Source organism: Pseudonaja textilis, chromosome Z, assembly GCF_049901715.1.
Source record: "Pseudonaja textilis isolate UNSWEBS1 chromosome Z, rPseTex1.2, whole genome shotgun sequence".
Lineage (NCBI taxonomy): Eukaryota > Metazoa > Chordata > Lepidosauria > Squamata > Elapidae > Pseudonaja > Pseudonaja textilis.
The window spans coordinates 1,455,638-1,475,054 of NC_142008.1; the positions used below are offsets into that span (position 1 = coordinate 1,455,638).

Here is a 19,417-nt window from a genome sequence, read left to right on the forward strand (position 1 = left end):
CTACGTAAGAACTATTTGTTATTAACAGAGAAAGTTTTGGTTTGTGGCGATTTTGTGTATGTGTGTGGACACAGGCAGGCACGCACACGTAGTCCATATATAACAAGTACCACTTTTCAACCTGGTTTTGCCTTCCATTTCTGTTTTGCAAGTAGTCCTTGACTTAAGGCCATTTGTAATAAACTGGCCATGATGATGCTCAAAAAAGTCTGATCCTCACACTTATGACCAGTCCTCACCTTACAGCATTGCAGTGCCCTCACCTGATTTTTGACCTTGTCACCAGAGGGATTGGTGCAATATTTGTAAAATAGTCATAAATCCCCTTTTTTTCCGTGCTGTTGTAACTTTGGTCATTAAATAAACGGTTGTAAGTCAGGGACTACCTTTATAGATATGTCATGTGCTTGAGTTATTATTTTATATTTTGTACTCCTTAATCATCATCTCCCTCAGGGCGGTATGCAACATAATAAAAAAATTAATTAACATTAAAATGAGTGAATTCCACCTTGCATGGAGTGCCCTAATTTCATAATTTCCTTGCTTTTTTGTTTCTACTCCTAACTGGAACCACAACCAAAGTGTCTCTCACACACATAACACAACAATCTACACAACATTGCTTTTTTAACTGTTTATTTAAACTCGGGTGAACATGGATATCCTCCTTCGGCGAGGCAAAAAAACCAGTTATAATTCAAGGCAAGCTGTCCCATTCAAGTTTAAGGCATATTTTCACTTTTCTAAATTTAAAAATTCAGATTGTGCTTTAAATTTTTCTGGAAGGAAAAAAAAAGACGCAAGGCAGTGCACACTAAATGGATTTGTCCTGTCCCACAGGCCTTTTAAAACCAGGCACCGTTTTTCCACGTCACGCAGAACGCCAACGACGACCAGGAATCTACAGAAAAGTTGCAATCCCGTCCTTATACTCGCAGGGTGCCTGGATTTGCAAGGGGAGCTTTTAATTGCCCTGTGGTTGCTAAGGATTTGCACCTCCTTTATAATTTATTTATTGCAAAATACAGATTTCCCTTTGGGCAACCAATGGCCGTGCTTAAACCGAGAAGGCTGGTCTGGTACAATGGCTCAGATCGAAGTGGAGGATGGATCTTTGTCCTCTTTGGGGATCATTGGTTCTGGATCGGGGCAAATGGAAGTTTTAGCGGGGATGGTGACAAAAGGGCAGCCCCGTGCCTGTCTGTATCCATCCTTAAAACAATGTTTCTCATCCTTGGACTCTTGGAGATGGGTGAACTTCACCTCCCAGAATTCCTCAGCCAGCCTGCTGGCTGGGGAATTCTGGGAGTTGAAATCCAACCTTCTTCAAGCAGTCAGCGAGAAACATTTGCCTTAAAGCATTTTTTTTTTGCAACCAAGTTTTGCTCGTTTGCAAATCCAAAATAATGCTGAATTCCAGAGCAGGCTTTTGTCTCTTTAACCTTAAAAACATTCACTTTTTTTACAAAAATTCTTTGTGACATTAGCTATTAAAGCTTATTTCTTTTCTCTTTCTTCACTTCCCGTGAGCCAAAAATGGTGTCGTACCAACACAATACAGACTCTACGCAATTGGAAAGCACACTCTGGTACCAACAGACATGAAGCCTGGTTTTGTTTTTTGTTTTTTGGCAAATCCCCCCCAAAGTTGAGCCCGGTTTCTGCAGCCTAAACCTGCCCCAAATAAATCCATCTGACTCCGATTCTCTCAAACAAACCAGGCTGACAATCTCAGGAACTTCAGAACCGCAGCCAAGGCAAGTCAGCCAAACATCTGCCGTGATGAAATGTCAGTGCTAAATTTCGTGCTGGTCAAAGGACATTATCCACTGGTTGCTTTTTTCTTGGAGTTGGAAAACTCTGAAATTTACACCTTTGCCCCCTTTTAAATACATTTTTAAAAAGTGGGGGGGCACAAAAATTTTGGAATGCTGATATTGCACTTGGTGGAAATTGGTCTCTATTCCAGAATTATTATTAAGTTCTTTGAGAGAGAGAAGACCTGGAATGGATAGGAAATTAGAAAAAAGATTTAAGAACGGTTTCAACCTTGTAGGCAATTGTGATGCAAAACTGAGGATCTTGTCTCGGTTTGGGGACACGCACTCTGGCTGGGGAGGGTTGGATTTGTAGTCTCCTAGAGAATGCTTACCTGGTGAAGAAAAAGACAAAACGAGAGCGGTGGAAGGAATGTGATAAAACATTCGTAGACTTGGTTTCCCTCTATGTAAGGGCAGATGTGTTAGTGGGCTAGAAAAAGGTAAAAAAACACCGTCTTAAACTTCCTTTGAACTGTTTCTCAACCTTGGGAAGTTAAAGATCGGTGTGTGTCCGTCCGCTCCCAGAATCCCCTAGTCAGTATGCTTTTAAGAGGGTTCAACTTCAACTCCCAGAATCCACCAGCCAGCCATGCTTTAACAATTCTGGGAGTTGAAGTTCACACATCTTCAAGTTGCCACGGTTGAGAAACATGGTTCTAACGCGTCACATTTGGAGTGCAAGAACATCCCAGAAATTGAAAAATTTCCTCTGCCAACAAACAGAAGAGCAGCTGTCCTCTTCTCCATCTTCCTAACCGGAGGATGAATCAACCAACAAACAGTAGAATAATTAAGAGTAGGGTAAAAAATCACAGAAGCTCAAAGATGAAACAATGGAATTGCTTTCTAGGTGTAACTGAAGACCAGAGATCTTCAGAGTTGCACTGGAGGATGTTCTCCCTTAAGAAGAAGACTCACAACAAAAGACGACGTAATCCAGGAAGGAAGCCACGTGAGGATGGAGGCGGATACCTGTTCTTCTCCAGGACATTCAACCGTCAACGCGCTTTGTACAGCCACAGAAGTGGGACACAGAGAGATCATCCAGACACGAGTAGATGAAGGATCACTTTTCTTTAGGCGAACGGTTGCAGGGGTGGAGCGAGAGGGGGCACAGTTTCCTTCAACCATGTGGGGCAAAGAGATGGAATGACTTCCCCAAGAAGGCTGGTAGTTGGACAGCTGAGGACTCTGTCCTGATTTGGAGAGCAAGAAATGAGAAGGTAGGACAAAACCAACGTCCAGCGTGAAATCTGCTCTGATTTGTTTTTGCATTGGGACGTTGCGTGTGGTTTCCGGGATCTCAGAACCTTCTCCTCTCTCCTCCATGCAGAAGGTCAGAAGGGCCCATAGGAGCAGGTGCTTAAGAGGAAGATGATGTCAATTCCATAAAACATGTACAGGACGGCACAGGGAGTCACCGTTTCCACCAGAAGGACCTCGGATAAGACATCTCCGGGAGGAGGGTCTATTAAGTGGGTTTTTTTTCAAAGTGAGGAGCGAAGAGGACAACCATCTTCCACTCTACGGATCTTCCACTCATCTCGGGACAGAGAGAACCGTAAGGCCTTGAGGCTGGGTATAACACAGGGGCACCAAAGTTATCTTTTATTGCTAGCGAAGGTACGCAGGACACGGTGTTGCAAATCGTTGGCCTCCAACCAATGAATGTCTGGGCCTCCCACATCCTTAATGGTCAACTGTCCACAGGCGTTCTCCAGGACCAAGCCACCAGAGGGCAGCAGATCTGTGGGAAAAGCTCGCTTTTTTCATACCGCGTAGGAGACTGAAAATTCGCCTCCTGCCCCGTCTCTGGCACAATGCTTATGGGTTGCCCCACCCTGTCCAACTTTCTTGGTTTCCAAATTGCGGATCAAGAGCTCCTGACTTTTCCCGTCTTCCCTTTAAAGCTTTCTTCAGAGTTTAGTTGAACTTCTCACCCACCAGGACAGAAAGCAACAGGTGTCCACTTCGGGCGCAGGTATGTTCCACGTAGTGCAACGAACGTCTCCTTAAGGCCACCACCAAGAGACACCCATCCCCCCGGCAGTCTTGAAGTTGGGGTGTCTATCGTTTCACTTGTGGTCCCCAGACTCTGACATAGGGTGGGAGGAGGAAGGGACACCCCAGCAGACTTACCCTGTCCTCTCTCACTCACGCTCTCCAGTGTAAGACAATACAAACATTTGCCGTTTCAAGCTCTGCAGGAATCAATAGTGGTATAGCATTGATCGGTGGGGAACAGCTGAATGGACTCAGGGAAACCGCATACACACACCCACACACACGCACACCCACCCACCCACAAACCCCCATTGTTCCGCTGCACGAACTGCGTTCAGGAGCCTGCTCCAGAGGTGTGCAGGTTCTCGCTGCTGGGGAGTTGCCACAGGTTATCCCTGCAGCCACAAAGATCCGTCGGCCGTGCAACGAGAGAATCGGACAGCAGCAGTGGTGGACCTCCTCTTGGGAGGGCCCGTGGTCCACTGTGGCAGAGAGGTAACTACAAGGCAACAGGAAAGTTTAAAAAAAAAAAAGAGGCCCCTATTTGGATTCTGTCGGATGATATTCTGTCTCGCCCGAAGACACTTGGGAAATACGCCGCGTCGAACGCCACAGCCGCCTGTGGAACTGGCCCGTCCTCACCTGGAGAAGGAGAAGGAGAGAGAAAGGTGGCAAATGAGGAAGCACCAGGAGGAGGAGGACCTGCTTGGTTAAAACAGTAGCAAACCAGTAGAAGTTTGACCATCATATGGACTTCTGGACCCTTCACGTCCAGCCGGGATGACGCGTGGCTGGAGATGAAATGGCTGAAGAGAAAGGGTACAGCAGTACCCTTCCTCTCCAGCCGTTAAGAGAGTTCCATAACTAGGAGGCCAATCTCTTAAGTAGGTTCCTCAACTAGGAGGCCGGCCTAGGAGTAGTTAGGAAGGAAGGCTATGGTTGAATAAGAGGGTTGGAAGGCTACCTTGGAGGCCTTCTAATCCAACCCCCTGCTCAAGGAGACTTTATACCCCGTTTCTCCAAAAATAAGACCTAGCATGTTTTAAGCATGTGCCTAATATAAGCCCTACCCCCTCCACCCCCAAAATAAGCTCCACTTAACAGCCTGCGCAGCTGGCCACCCGCCCATTCCATCTGGTTGCCACAGCCACGAAGTCAGGACGGCGGAGCTGCCCCATAGTGGTCCCACACCAGTTTACCTCAGTTCACCCAAACCCGGACAACTGCCTCATGGCGGCGGCATTGGCAGCCATGTGTAGCAGGAGCCTGCATGGCCCATTTGTTCTGCTTTCAGCCACAACGGAGCAGGAGGCTGAGTGGTGTGCCGGTGTTGCCGCCGCGAGGCAAGGCAGGTGTTGGAGCGTGGATGGACTGGCTAAAGAGGCCCTGAGGTAAACCAGTGTGAGGTGTACGGGGCAGCTCCACCACCGCCTTCCCTGCCTCACACGGCGGCCGTGGCCCCAGCGTGCCATGTGGCCTCCTGCCCCACGCGAGCAAGCAGAAGAAGTGGGCCTCCAGTACACACACAAAATAAGTCACTCCCCAAAATAAGCCCTAGTAATTTGGGGGCCCAAAACAAAACAAGACCCGGTTTTAGAAACAAGGGAACAAATGGCTGTCCAGTTCTTGAAAACCTCCAGTGATGGAGAACCCCCACGGACGAGCCATTTCGACGTGTTTCTCCACGGTGCAACAGGAGATGCTCATGTGCTCTTACGGCCCCCAGTTCTTGTCCCTGGAGGGGTTGAGCCGAGGGAGGAAGAGGGGATGGCACTCACTTCCGAAGGCTGGCCTGCACCGACCACGATGAGCTTCCCGTCCTCCAGACCGACCAAGATATGGCTTTTCTCTTTCGTCACGGAGACGCTGTGAATGGGGACCTTCATGATCAAGGAAGGAATTGCTGGCTTCAGCCTGCAAGGAGAGAACATCGAGTGGAACCACCAAGGATGCGAGGGGAGAAAATTCCCCAGCCTGACGCCTTTCAGATAACAGAAACTATCTCCTTATCCTGCCCTTCTCCTCTGAACTCTCCCTGAGGGAAAGGGACAGCAGTCCTCCATTTATGGCCACAACTGAGCCCAAACGTTTAGTTGCTAAGCGAGACAGTTAGAAATGAGTTGTGCCGCCGTTTTACGACCTTTCTTGCCGGAGTTGTTAAGCGAATCCCTGCAGTTGTTAACTTAGTCACATGGTCGTTAAGCGAATCGGGCTTGTCCTTGCTTGTCAGAAGGTCGCAAAAGCGGATCACGTGACTTTGGGGCACTGCAACCATCATAAATGTGAACCAGCTGCCAAGCGGCCGAAGTTTGATCACAGGGCCGCGGGGATTGCGAGTGTCGTAAGTGTGGAAAACAGTCATAAGGGTTGTTTGTCCCCAGTGTCGTCGTAACTTTGAACAGCCCCTAAATGCATTGTTGTAAGTGGAGGACTACTCGTATTGCTGATAACTCGGTCAGATCGAATCAGGAATAAGGCCTCTGAAGAGAAGGACAGATTTGGGAGGAGGGTGGCAAGGGAGTTTTTGGGATAGGTTGTGTGCCCACAACCGGGGAGGGGTGTGTGATGGAGTGCAGTGAAGTGTGAGTGTCACAGGCACAAGGAGGGGCGTGAGACAAGAGGCAGCACAGTTCAGAATCGGATCGTGAGGAAGAAGAAGGGAATTAGGAGAGCCACTCCCTAGAATCTCCCAGGATATATCCGTTAGGGTGAGAATAGCACAACTTTAGTCTGGCAAGATTCTGTCTGTCGAATGCGAGCAAACAAAGAACTGAATCTTGACTGGATTGTGGGCTCTCTGAGCTGGGCTGTTTACTTGCAGATGTTTGATCAACTGAAAAGGCTGCAAGAAAACAAGCTCAAATGAGCACCAAGGAATCCATAGAAAGAGAAACCCAGATAAGCGTGGATTAATGCCAGGAAGAAAAAAAATATCAAACAGAAAACAGTGCTCTTATTTCAGGAACTACCAAAGGCCGGGGAAAAAACTTGCTCACTCAAAGTAAGATACTTAATTATCCAGACCTTAACAGCGACACGAATTGCACTGGCATATTACTGGGAAAAGCTTAATGTACCACTTCTACATTTTGTTATTCAGAAAATATACGAGTGTGCTGACGTGGAAAGGCTTACATTGAAATTAAAAAAGAGAAAGATGATACGGAATATTACCGGATTCTGGGACAAATCATACAAATGGATAGATCGTAAAGAAAAACAATGTATAAAATAAAAAGAAATAAGGACTTTAAGAAATACATTATTATATATGGCTTGAAGGACAGAGAATCATTGAGTATGAGTCTTTACTCCTCCTTCATTTTGATTAAGCCAAATAAATGATTTATTTATAAAATTATATAGTTGTAATCTAGGAGTAAGAAATGATTAATAGGTAATATATATTATTAATATAGGGTTTTTTTTACAATAGATAGAAAGTAACTGCCACTTACTAATCTAGATGGAATATTTAAATCCCTATCAAACGGTACTAGAGGAAAATAAGAACGGTTGCACTACAGAATCTGTTATGATGCTTATTTGTACAATTTTGTATTTTTTACTTTTGTATTAGTGTCTTTTAACTTTTTGTATTTAATAAAGTTTTTTAAAAAAATATTTTTAAAAAATTACACTTCCATCAACACTGCTAAAGTCTGACACTTCCTTGAATATCTTATCTGATCTGTCCCAGGCAAATCTGCCCGTTTTGGAAGTTTCCTGTAAATAGGCATTCAACAATAAAGTAACTAGTTTGAACTCTACCCATGCGGGTCTCTTTGTTCGCACCTTGCTATAGCTAAGCATAGATACAATAAGTCCACAATACAATAAGAGAGAACAGGGTAGCCATTGTGTCAAAAAAGAGAAACTGAGGAAGGAAAAAGAGGTCACCTCTGCAGGTCCCTGATCTGTAACGAACACTGAAGGGTGCCCAACACGACAAAGTCCTCTGTGACGCACATCGAGGTCACTTGCTCATCCAGGGAGACAGAAGACAGGTGCTTGCCGTTGACTGAGTAAAGGTGGAGGGCGAACTTGTCCTTTAGCGAGAAAGAAGAAGGAGAAGCTGGAGATTAGCTGAGCAGACCCGTACAAAGTAGAGTTAGTCCTTAACTGACAATCATTCGTTTAGTGACCTGTTCTATGTTACGGTGGCACTGAAATAAGTGACTTATGACTGATTTTTTCCTCCCCGTCCTTCCTCCTTTCCGCAAACTCCACTCTAACAAGATCAGAGAGCACCAAGGAGCCTGCGGTCCTCCTCTTTCCTGCCCTTCCTCTTCCTCATCCCCACAATCCCCACTCCCTTGTAGCACTGATGATATTACCTAGTTTGGGTCATGAGACGTCTGCAAGAAAACCACCAAACTCATCATTCAATCCTGAGCTATTCTCCTCCCTTGATTCCTGCCCCCTCCCCTCCCCCCCTCCCTCCCAGGTTGTACCTTGAGAGGGGTTCTTCCCCCCACGATCGTCTGGACCACGATCTGCCCCTCGTGACCTACAGCCAGGTTGGAGATGGTGACCGGCAGGGAACTCTCGCACGGGGGCTTCAACGACTTCATGAACTGCCCTTGGCGGATGGTGTGCACAAGGATGCTGCCATCCTGACGGAGGCGGGAAGGAAGAAAACATGGTTCTAAATTGAGGTTTAAGAATTCCCACAGGACGATCAGAGGAAGAAGTGCAGCAGGAATGGAAAAAAAATCCAGATGTTGGTCTAGATTTCTAGATAATGGTAATAGAACAGGACAATCGCATGACCATCCGGATTTTACAATATTGTTTGCATCAGTGCTGTCAGAGTTTGCAACGACCCAACCAGCACACAAGTAAATAATTCAGCAGGATTAATTTATAGAAGAAACTTCTTTATATACAATAATATAAAGCATGATGCATGTATACAATACCCATGCAGCTCTTGAAGCAATCAAGAAGCAGAAGCAATCAGAACCATCAGAACTCTGTATCACGGAAGCTATATTACAAGGACATTCATATATATATATATATATATGTGTATATGTGTATATATATATATATACACATATGCACACACACACACACACACATATATTTGTTTTCTTAAGAAGATGAACAAACCTATGGAACAGCTGTCCTGCCCTACACAAGAGGTACTACAGACAAAATCAGTAAGATACTACACAGGCATCACATCAAGACCGCCTTCAAAACAAACAAAAAAATAGCAGCCATCCTTAGAGACCCCAAAGATAAAATTGACCTGGAAAACCAAGGCATATACGAAGTCCCCTGTGCATCATGCCCGGCCACATACATTGGACAGACCAATAGAAGAATAAGTACCCGCCTGGATGAACACAAAAATGCAGTCAAAAAGCTGGAACACACTTCCTCACTAGTCCAACACATGGAAGCCACAGGTCATAGCATTGACTTCAGTGGCACCTAAACCCTAGCCACTATAGAAAACCCCAGCCACAGAATTATCAGAGAAGCCATAGAAATTGATAAAAGACCTGTAAGCATGAATAGAAGAGATGATTCCAACAGACTGTCAATCATTTGGAAGCCTGCACTCTCAAACAAAAAAATCTCCACACCACAAGCCAGGCAAACACCTGGGCACAGACAGATCCCCCGATACCTCCCCCGATACCTCCAGGTCAAACACACCCCAACCAGGCACCCAGATGAAACCTAGCTTCCTAACAAATGATAGCCGTCCATTTACTTGGAGCCAAGCTGCACTAAAAGCCTCCAATACAGGAACACAATGTTGCCAGCCAATCAAGACAAAAAAAGCCACAAAACAGACAGAAGATATTAGAAACACTAATCAAGCAGAACACAGCAAACTCCAAGACCAATAAACACAGACCAAGACTCCCAACCAATCAGGGTGAAGAAAAAAACATTCTGGCACAGCAGTAAGCTAGCCCCAAATTTAAAACAGAAACGGCTATAAAAGCCTGACTCACAGACGAACACAATACAGAAGCCTGATGATGGCAGATGAGATTCTGCTGAAACGTTGCTACAACTTTAAAAGCACAACTATAATGACGTGGGAAAATACCCGAACAAAGCTGAATGCCATACATACATACATACATACATACATACATACGTACATAGTCACCAAACAGTTCCCATTTGGCTGACATGTTGTTAGGTCTATCCCAGCTCATAATTTCTTATACGCTGACAAGTCATTAAGCGAATCACTATGGTGGTAAGTGCAAATGCCTGGTCTTTAAATGAACATGGCAGTAATAAGTATGAATTCACTGTTCTCTATGGGTGTGGTTCTACTAAAAACTGGGCTGTATCCAGGTTGTAAGTAGCTTCTAAGTAGGGATGTCATTGAGCAATTGCTAAGTGACCAGTCATAAATCAAGGACTACCTGCAAAGAGACAGAAGACTGTTGTGTAAATAGTTTTGTTTACTTGTCTCCAAGATTAATGAAAATATGATCTTCTGTATAAGATGCTTGAAAGAACATAGAATAACAGAATTGGAAGGGACCTTGGAGATCTTCTAGTCCATCTCAAGCTGGAGACGAATGACTATCAGAATATATCTATCCTGATGGATGTGTGGATATACTTATTTTAAGTAAGAAATAGTTCAATTACTGGAATTGCTGTAGCCCCATCCCTTTCATCTGAATAAATCTCGCGTCAATAAATCTCACAAAAGAAAACTTTCGTGTCAATAAATCTCGCGAAAGAAAACTTTCATCTGAATAAATCTTGTGAAAGAAACTTTTGTCTCAATAAATCTTGTTAAAGGAAACTTTCACCTCAATAAATCTCGCTAAAGAATTTTTTTGTCTCAATAAATCTTGTTAAAGAAAACTTTCACTTCAATAAATCTCGCTAAAGAAATTTTTTGTCTCAATAAAACTCGTTAAAGAAAACGGCAAAAACCATGCCACGAAAGGAATCCCTACAAACTTATGCCAAACACCTGAGTCAGGGAGATACATTGATTTTTGACTTCCTGGGTCACCTGCCAAGCAATACATCGATCAGGGCTCCCAAACAGAGGTGAAACGAAGAAAGCCAAGCCTTTACCTTGGACCCCGACACCGCCATGTCCAGTTCCGTGCTGATGCCGACACATGTGACTTCATCTTCGTGTCCGTAGAGGACCTGGACTGGCTTGGAAGCTAAGCCATAAGACAGACCACCCTGGGTGAGTAAGGGAAGAAGATAGAACCATAGAGTCAGATGGGGCTTAAGAGGCCATCTGGTCTAACCCCACGTGTGCTGCAGGGTTCGCTGCACCATCCCGGATAGATGTAATGGGAAGAGGGAATGGCCTTGGAGAACAGGAGGAAGAGCTGCAATCGAGATAATGGGCACATAAGAGAAATATAAGTCCGGGCCAGAATTGTACCCTCTCTTCCTGGACACACCACAGGGGATGCTGGGAGTGGAAAGTGGAGGAGAACACCAGGACCCTGGGATCATCCCAGTCATGACGGAAAGGAATCTGTTCCCTTACCTGCTGGAGGACTTGCCACACCAGACAGGTGGTGTCTCGCGATCCAGAAATGAGGTAGATTCCACACAGATCTAAGGCCAGGCAGGTCACAACATCTGTTGCGAAGAAGAAGATTTCATACAAAGCCAAACACAAATGCATGGTTGACACGCTCTGGAGATTTTGCGTACTTTAGATGTGGAAGCCGGCTGGGAGACTTTGGGCCAATCACCAGGAGACGGAGAGTTCTAGTCCCGCCTTAGGCATGAAAGCCAGCTGGGAGACTTTGGGCCAATCACCAGGAGACGGAGAGTTCTAGTCCCGCCTTAGGCATGAAAGCCAGCTGGGAGACTTTGGGCCAATCACCAGGAGACGGAGAGTTCTAGCCCCGCCTTAGGCATGAAAGCCAGTTAGGTGACTCTGGGCCAATCACCAGGAGACAGGGAGTTCTAGCCCCGCCTTAGGCATGAAAGCCAGTTAGGTGACTCTGGGCCAATCACCAGGAGACAGGGAGTTCTAGCCCCGCCTTAGGTATGAAAGCCAGTTAGGTGACTCTGGGCCAATCACCAGGAAACGGTGAGTTCTAATCCCGCTGTAGGCATGAAAAGATAGCTGGGTGACTTTGGACCAATCGTCAGGAGACAGTTGCACCTCCCAAGCTACTTAAGGCCTACTTCCAAAATAATGCTCACTGCAAGGTCCCGCCAGCCATCCCCTCACATGGCTGACGGCAGGGAGACTGCAGCCACCCGCCCGCGTATCTCACCCCACCAGGTTCTTGCAAACCTTCAGCCATCTTCCACCCCACCAGGCCCCCTCCTCACCCGTTGTTAACCATTGGGCATGCCTCCTTATTCCTGAGCCACGTGGCCTGGTCCCCGAAGAGGCTGCCACCCAGGGGAGGGGCAGGAAACCACACCCAGGTCTGTGGGGTCCCCAAAGGATGGGAAACGAAGCATTGGGGGTGTGCCAGGAAAGGAGAGACCTTAGCCAGCTGGTCAGTCTGCGCTAGACTTCCCAGGGCATCTCCTACCACTCAGGTGTCCCGTGCTCTGCCTAACGACCGCATTGGGGTATACAGGGAATGAGAATTGTTAAACAAGGTGCTCACGTGGTCGCCATGTTAAAGAACTGCCATAACTTGCGACTCTAATGGGCACGCTCCATGGCAGTCGTAACTCAAGGACTAGCTGAAATAGGTCAGGATAATGAAGCTCATTTAAAGTGGACCTGCTAACAAGTCCTCATTTGTCTGCCGACATCCACGTTCCACGGGTTAGATTTTCCAGTAAAAAGAGAGCAGAAACGTGGGGTCCCTACCTATGTGACGGTGGATGTGCCCTATCACCTTTCCTTTACTCAAGGAGGTGACCCGCAAGCTGTTGTCCCAGTGACCTCCACTGAAGAGGAGCTTGCCGTCGTGAGAGACCACCAACGTCTTGGAGGACAATTCTGCCCCCGGGGCAAAGGGGCCGTACAGGTAGCGCTGCGTCCTGGCAGGAGAAAGCGAGAAGGTGGTTGGAAGAGGTGGAAGAAGATGGAAGGAGCTTCTCAGGATGTCCTTGGGGTGGGAGAAGAAGCTGGGACTCACTTTGGGTTGGAGACGGTGGAGTCTTTGGTGAAGCTGAAGTAATTGGAGATGTTTTTATCGTACGGCAACCAGCTGTGAGTTCCCAGCAGCCCATTGGCGCTGACTGTGACCTGGACAGAGGGTGAGGAACATCAACTAAGAATGAGGGAGAAGAAGCAACGGGGTGGGGTGAGGAAATATTAGAAGGGCCGTGTTGGGTCAAGCCAAGGTCCACCTTTTTGTTCCTATTTCTTGGTGGACATCTAGATGGGTCTCAGATGGTGGACATCTAGATGGGTCTCAGGTAGGATGGAGAACTACCGTCTTGTATGGTTGTTTCTCCATAACTGATCTTCTACACAGAGGTAACATGGGGTCTTCAAGATGTGTAGACCCCAACAGACCTCCAATCCCTTCTGAAGGCCAGCCAAGTTGGTGGTTACCACCACGTCCATGACAGTGAATTCCAGACGTTTATTAGCTCTGTATGAACAACTATTTCTTTTGGACTATTCTATACCTCCTTTCTAGAAAAACACGGATCAGGCCAAGGGCCTGTTAATCCAGCATTTTGCTCCTTGTGGTGGCCAACTTGAGCTCCCTAGTGGGAGATGGACACATCCTTCCCCTTTTTCTCCTGCAACAGATTGGGAGGCTCCCAATTTGGAGGTAACATGGCGTCTTCGAGACTCACAATCCTCAGTAGACTGGTCTTCCACCAATTTACATATCCTCTTCTAGAGTCGCTTGATGATCTTGCCCATCCTTATCATCCCCTCTTGTGGCAAAGAGCTCCACAGGAGAACTCTACGCTACATGAGGAGGACCTTTCTTATATCAGTTCTAGATCTTCTCCTCAATCAAGGGGAAAGGCAGACTCTGAGAGTACAGGTAATCCCCAGATTATGAGCATTCCCTTAGCAAACATTTGAAGTTACGCAATTAGCGCCTCTTGTATTTCCGAACAAGGCCCGAAACTACGAATCTTGCAGCTCCATGACAGTTGTTCATTCTCATGAACAGCCACAGAGGCTCTGCAACATTCGTCTGTTACTGGCCAAAATGGAGGGGTGAATTTGACACTCAAAAGCCCCATTCGGCCCTCTGCATCCTTTCCCCAACTCATCGCAGGCCGAATGGAGCCTTGGAGAGATGGATGTGGCCCCCGGAAGATCTATTTTGGCCTACAACAGGCCAGGGGGGGGTCTGTGGAGGGCCGAATGGAGAGTTGGAGGGCCAGATTCTGGCCTGGCCTGGCCTGGCAGGTTAGTGGGGCGGGGAGAGGCAATTCTGGGGAGCATGAGGTATTTCAGTGGGTCTGGGAGGCCTTGGGTGGTCTTAGGGAGGTGGCATGTTCCATCACTGACTTTCCCCAACTTGAAATACCTCATGTGCACTTAACGAACCATGCACTCGATTAGCGAATGCGTGGGTGAAAGAAAGGAGTGATCTCGCACCTTGAACGAGATTCACTCCTATGAATCCTCAGGTTACGAATGGAACGGGCAGGCTCCGTTCCATTCGTAACTCGAGGATTACCTGTAACTTCTTTTGGGTTCTCCAGTTCTCCTAGGTCAACTGTCCACTACGTCAACTTTCTGAAAAAAAATTGCTGCAAGAGATCAAGGATCCCTTTTTTTCCTTTCTTACCATCATGTCAGGAGATCCCTGAGTCATGAAAGAATGAGACTGACTCTTGGGGACGACCACCTGGACAAGCGGGATCCGGTCACTGATGCCCTAAACGAAGAAGAGAAAACAAACCATCATGATGATCTGGTGTATCTTTGTAGGTCGGTCCTAAAGGTGCTTTTCTAAAAGGATAACTCAAGCTTCTTGGTTTTTCTTTCCCTTGAAAAAGTTCTGCATCTCGTCCAAGAACCTTCCTCAGTTCCTTCAGCACCTGTATGCGGTTGTTAAATGAATCTGGCTTCCCCCACCCCCACCCCAATGATTGGGAAGAGGGGGAAGGTCACAATCGGCAGATCACGTGATCCCAGGACCCTGCAACTGTACAGGAAATCCGCAACTTACAGCCACAATTCAGCCCAAAATTATTGTTGCTAAGTGAGACGTTTGTGGAGTGAACTTTGTCCCACTTTACGCCCTTTCTTGCCACAGTTGTTAAATGAATCATTTCAGTTATTAAAAATGGGGAGCACCGTTGTTAAGTGAATCGCACTGATTTTGCTTGTCAGAAGATTGCAAAAAGGAGGATCACGTGACCCCCTGGGACACTTCAACCGTCATAAATGTGAGTCAGTTCCCAAGCATCTGAATTTTGATCATGTGACCATGCAAGTGTCATTAAATGTGAAAAACTTAGTGATGTTATAACTCCAAATGGTCACTAAATGAACTTTTGTAAGTCGAGGACTATCTCTACGTGCTGGTTGCCACATACATGAATTCTGATCATGTGACCGTGGGGATTACTGAGACTGTCATAAGTGCGAGGACCGCTTTTCTCAGCGCCATTGTAACATCAAAGAGCCACTAAATGAATGGTTGTAAGCTGAGACGGCCCGTATTGGTCTTCCCCGTATAGATGGGAAGCAATCAAAACAACTCCTTTCATCCAGGGGTGGGATTTAATTTTTTTAACAACCGGTTATGTGGGCGTGGCTTGGTGGTCATGTGACTGGCTGGGCATGGCTTGGTGGTCATGTGACTGGCTGGATGTGGCCAACTCAACATCACCCACATCGAGGCACGCATCTCCTCGCCTGGCCTCTCATGACTGTGGGGATGCTGCAACAGTCGTAAGTGTGAAAAATGGTCATAAGTCACTTTTTTCAGTGCCATTGTAAGTTTGAATGGTCACTCCACACAAACAAAGTACCAGCAAAGTACCAGCAAAGGAGGGGAAAAAAACTCCAGAGAAGTTCCTGAGACAGGAAGTCCAGTCCTGCTAAGAGTGTAAAAAGGGTTAACGGAGAGGCAGTTTGTGTAAGCAACACCAGAATGTTTCCTTCCTGCCTTCCTTACAGGATTAGCCCTATAATTCCTTCTAACAACTGGTTCTCCAAACTGCTTAGAATGTTAACAACCGGTTCTAGCAAATAGGTGCGAACTGGTAGAATCCAGCCCCAGCTTTCGTCTCAGACTCACTTCAACAAAGAACGATTTGAGCTGATCCAGGTTTTCAAAAATGTTCGGAGAATAAGTATCCAGTCGAGAAACTCTCCTGGCAGCGCTTTCAGCGGAGAAACGGGCTGGGTGTGGCTCCTGTGGAGAAGGCGGAGCGGAAGAAAAAAATGGTCAATTTCACACGGAATTGTCGTTTTTCCATTTCGCTGAAGATATAGGTCATCCTTGGCTTACAACCACAACAGAGCCCAACGTTTCCGTTGCTAAGCAAGACACTTGTTAAGTGAGTTTGGCCCCATTTCCCAACCTTTCTTGCCACAGTGGCTCAGTGAATCCCTGAAGTTGTTAAAGTTAAGTGAAGTGAATCCGGCCACCCACTGATTTTGCTGGTCGAACGGTCGCAAAAGAGGATCATATGACCCCCCGGGGCCCCCACAAACATCATAAATAGGAGCCGGTTGCCAAGCATCCGAATGTTGGTCACGTAGCCATGGGCGTGCCGCCATGGTTTCAAGTGTGAAAAAAATCGTTCTAAGTCACTATTTTTGGCGCCGTTGTAACTTTGCATGGTCGCAAAACAAAACTTACTTAATAAGGGCCGTGCATAAGTGCACAATCGTGTCTACCATCCCTGAACTATTATCCCCAATTATTAGTTCCTATTTCTTATATTTAAACTTACGTTTGTTCTTATTTCTATTGTATTGTAAGCTTTTGACAAAAATAAATAAATAATAAAATAATAATAACTGTCTCACTTAGCAACAGACATTTTGGCCTCCCGTAAAACAAAAGCTTAAATGTTTCAAATAACCATTCCTCAATATTTAACGAAGGTCTTTCTTCATTTCCTCAATCATTTATAGGCCAATTCTTGTCCGCCTTCAAGATTTAGTAGCTCGCTACAGGTAGTTCTTAAGACCACAATTGATGCGGCAACGGTCGCAAGTGTTAAAATGAGTCAAAACTAACTGTTTTCAGGGCTGTTGTGACTTCAAACAGTCACTAAATGAATGGTTTTAAGTCAAGGACGTCCTGTACTTCTTTACTGCTTGTTCTGGCTAGATCCTGAATCCTAGGAGAAAACCGCCTCCTTATCCACTGCGGAAACCACAACAGCTGCAATTATTAACCCCCCGGTACCTTCAACAGCTGGCAGGGGGTCTGCCCAAAGTTATTGATGAAGCCTTCCAAAGCCTTCCGATGTGTTTCGTCTGCGATCGCATCCAAATCGACTGCCCCTAAGTGAAAACGGCAGATGTAAGACAGAAACGACGGGCTGCACAGCTTACAGTACAATACGGGAGTGGAACAAGCTGCTTTGACATCTCTTTGGATGCAGAGCTGAACGATAATCAAAGGGTTGTAGTATCTGCCCCAAATCTCTGCTCCTAGTGGTTCTAGCGCAACTTGCCCCCGCTGACTCACCGAGGCACAACTCACTGCGGCCAAAGTGTCATGGGAAAATTTCCCATGGATAAACTCAACACAGGATAATTGTACGGGATATCTGCCACTGTTTTGTCAGCATGTGATCACATTTTGGCATTTTCGTGAGTGACAAAAATTAAAATGATGTTGAAGAAAGCGTACGGATAACGGAACAGCTATCCTGTGTTGAATGGTCCCACAGCGAGTTGTCCTCTGGAGAATGGGCCACGGTGAGTCGGTTCCGTGTATTGGCCAGGGCAAGTCAGCTGACGGCATTGTCCCATTCTGGGTTCTGGTAGCCCTTCACCCATTTGTCGCTGTGGTTTTGGGTTTTTTTTTTGCAAAGAAGTTGAGAGGGTTGCTAATTCGTATCGAACGCTTGCACAGTCCCTGCGAAGGAAGGGTCCCTGCCTTAAAATCGCCTCCTACCTTCATAAGTGCAATAATAGAATACATTCAGAGCCTCCACAGCGGCTGGGCCCCGCTGCTTATAGCCGAAGATCAAGTCGATCCATTCATGCAGATGGGCTGAGACATACTCAGATTCCTGTGAAGGGAGCAGCACAGAGATGGGAAGTCAAACAGGCTGTTTTTTCCAACGCAGAACAACCCAATTCACCCTAGGGTGCAAAAACCATTCCTAAATGAGGACGCCCACAGATCAGAGGTGGTATTATTCAGCTGGTTCTGACCGGTTCTAGAGAACCGGTAGCAGAAATGTCGAGTAGTTGGGAGAACCCGGCCAATCCCACCTCTGACTGGCCCCGCCAGCCCCCTCTATTCTCTGCCTCCCGTCGAGTCCCAGCTCATGGGCTGGGTCTTCTTTGGTTGCCCTGCACAGGAGAACGGAGCTGGAAAGCAGGTTAGTGGGGTGGGGAGGGAATGGGGATTTTGCAGTATATCCTTCCGCTGCCACGCCCACCAAGCCACGCCCACAGAACCGGTAGCAAAAAAAATTGAATCCCACCACTGCCACAGATGTATTTAAAACCCTGAAATTTAGAGATAGCTAGACAACTCATGTCCTGGTGGGACATCATTTCAGAGATACTTCGCTATCTAAATGAGAAATATAATGAACAATGGCTTTTGACTTCCTGCAGGCTTCCCCATTAATTATCCTTGTAGGAAGTTGGCCGGAATGTTCCTCTCTACAAACCCTTCTAGTCCTGATCATGTTACCTAGTTGGATCATGAAACATCTGCAAGAAAACCACCAAGCTCGGAGACCGCCAAGGACACCCCACAATTCTACATTTGTCCAGACATTTGTCCAAGCTTAAGGTGGGGCGGCCTTCCTAGCAACCTCAGTGTGCAGCCAGGGCTTCGTTTCACCTACTAGTGCTTGCCGGTGTTTGTGGATAAAATCTTCTGGGGATTTGGCCCATTTGGGAAGGACCACGTCCCCCACTTTCTCATTCGATATCTGAAGAGAGCCGAGATCGAAACCTGCGGAAGGCAAGAGAGAGGAAGTTTGTAATGTTTTCAAGACGGGACACAGCGCTTGCTGGCTGAAAGAGGATAAACTTCAGGTGCAAATATAGGTAACAGAAGATATATAAGTAATTGTGTAAATATATTATCATGTAATATAAAGATATATATTGTAAACACATATGTAGTCCTTCACTTACTATAACTGAGCCCAGAATTTTTATTGCGAAGCGAGATAGTTGTTGAGTGAATTCTGTCCCATTTTACAACCTTTTTTTTGCCAGTTTTAAAGGGAATTACTGCAGTTGTTATGTCAGTCACACGGTTGTTAAGTGAATCTGGCTTCCCTTACTGAAGGTCGTGAAAGGCGATCACGTGACTCTGGGACACTGCAACCGTCATAAATAGGAGTCAGTGACCGAGCATCTGAAAACCCCAGGGAGCGCTGTTGTAACTTTGAACTGTCACTAAATTATTTGTCATAAGTCGAGGACTACCCGTAACGCTTTGGACTGCAAGTTTTGATTATCTTGCTTCCGGTTTCTCTGTGATATTGTTAGAAACGCGAACGGCCCCGCT

At 46.4% G+C, this 19,417-nt stretch overlaps 1 protein-coding gene across 1 annotated transcript in view; it reads right to left on the reverse strand.

The window, feature by feature from the left end:
- Nucleotides 1-622: 622 nt before the first annotated feature.
- The window catches only part of NBEAL2 (neurobeachin like 2), a 69,191-nt gene continuing 50,396 nt past the window's right edge, over nucleotides 623-19,417 (reverse strand). Inside the window, 13 exon segments of the mRNA XM_087916196.1 lie at nucleotides 623-4,469; nucleotides 5,606-5,741; nucleotides 7,728-7,876; nucleotides 8,282-8,443; nucleotides 10,902-11,018; nucleotides 11,335-11,429; nucleotides 12,634-12,806; nucleotides 12,905-13,014; nucleotides 14,534-14,623; nucleotides 15,995-16,111; nucleotides 17,117-17,214; nucleotides 17,834-17,951; nucleotides 18,744-18,853. Coding sequence (XP_087772322.1) covers nucleotides 4,368-4,469; nucleotides 5,606-5,741; nucleotides 7,728-7,876; nucleotides 8,282-8,443; nucleotides 10,902-11,018; nucleotides 11,335-11,429; nucleotides 12,634-12,806; nucleotides 12,905-13,014; nucleotides 14,534-14,623; nucleotides 15,995-16,111; nucleotides 17,117-17,214; nucleotides 17,834-17,951; nucleotides 18,744-18,853 — 1,577 coding nt within the window. The 3' untranslated portion in view covers nucleotides 623-4,367.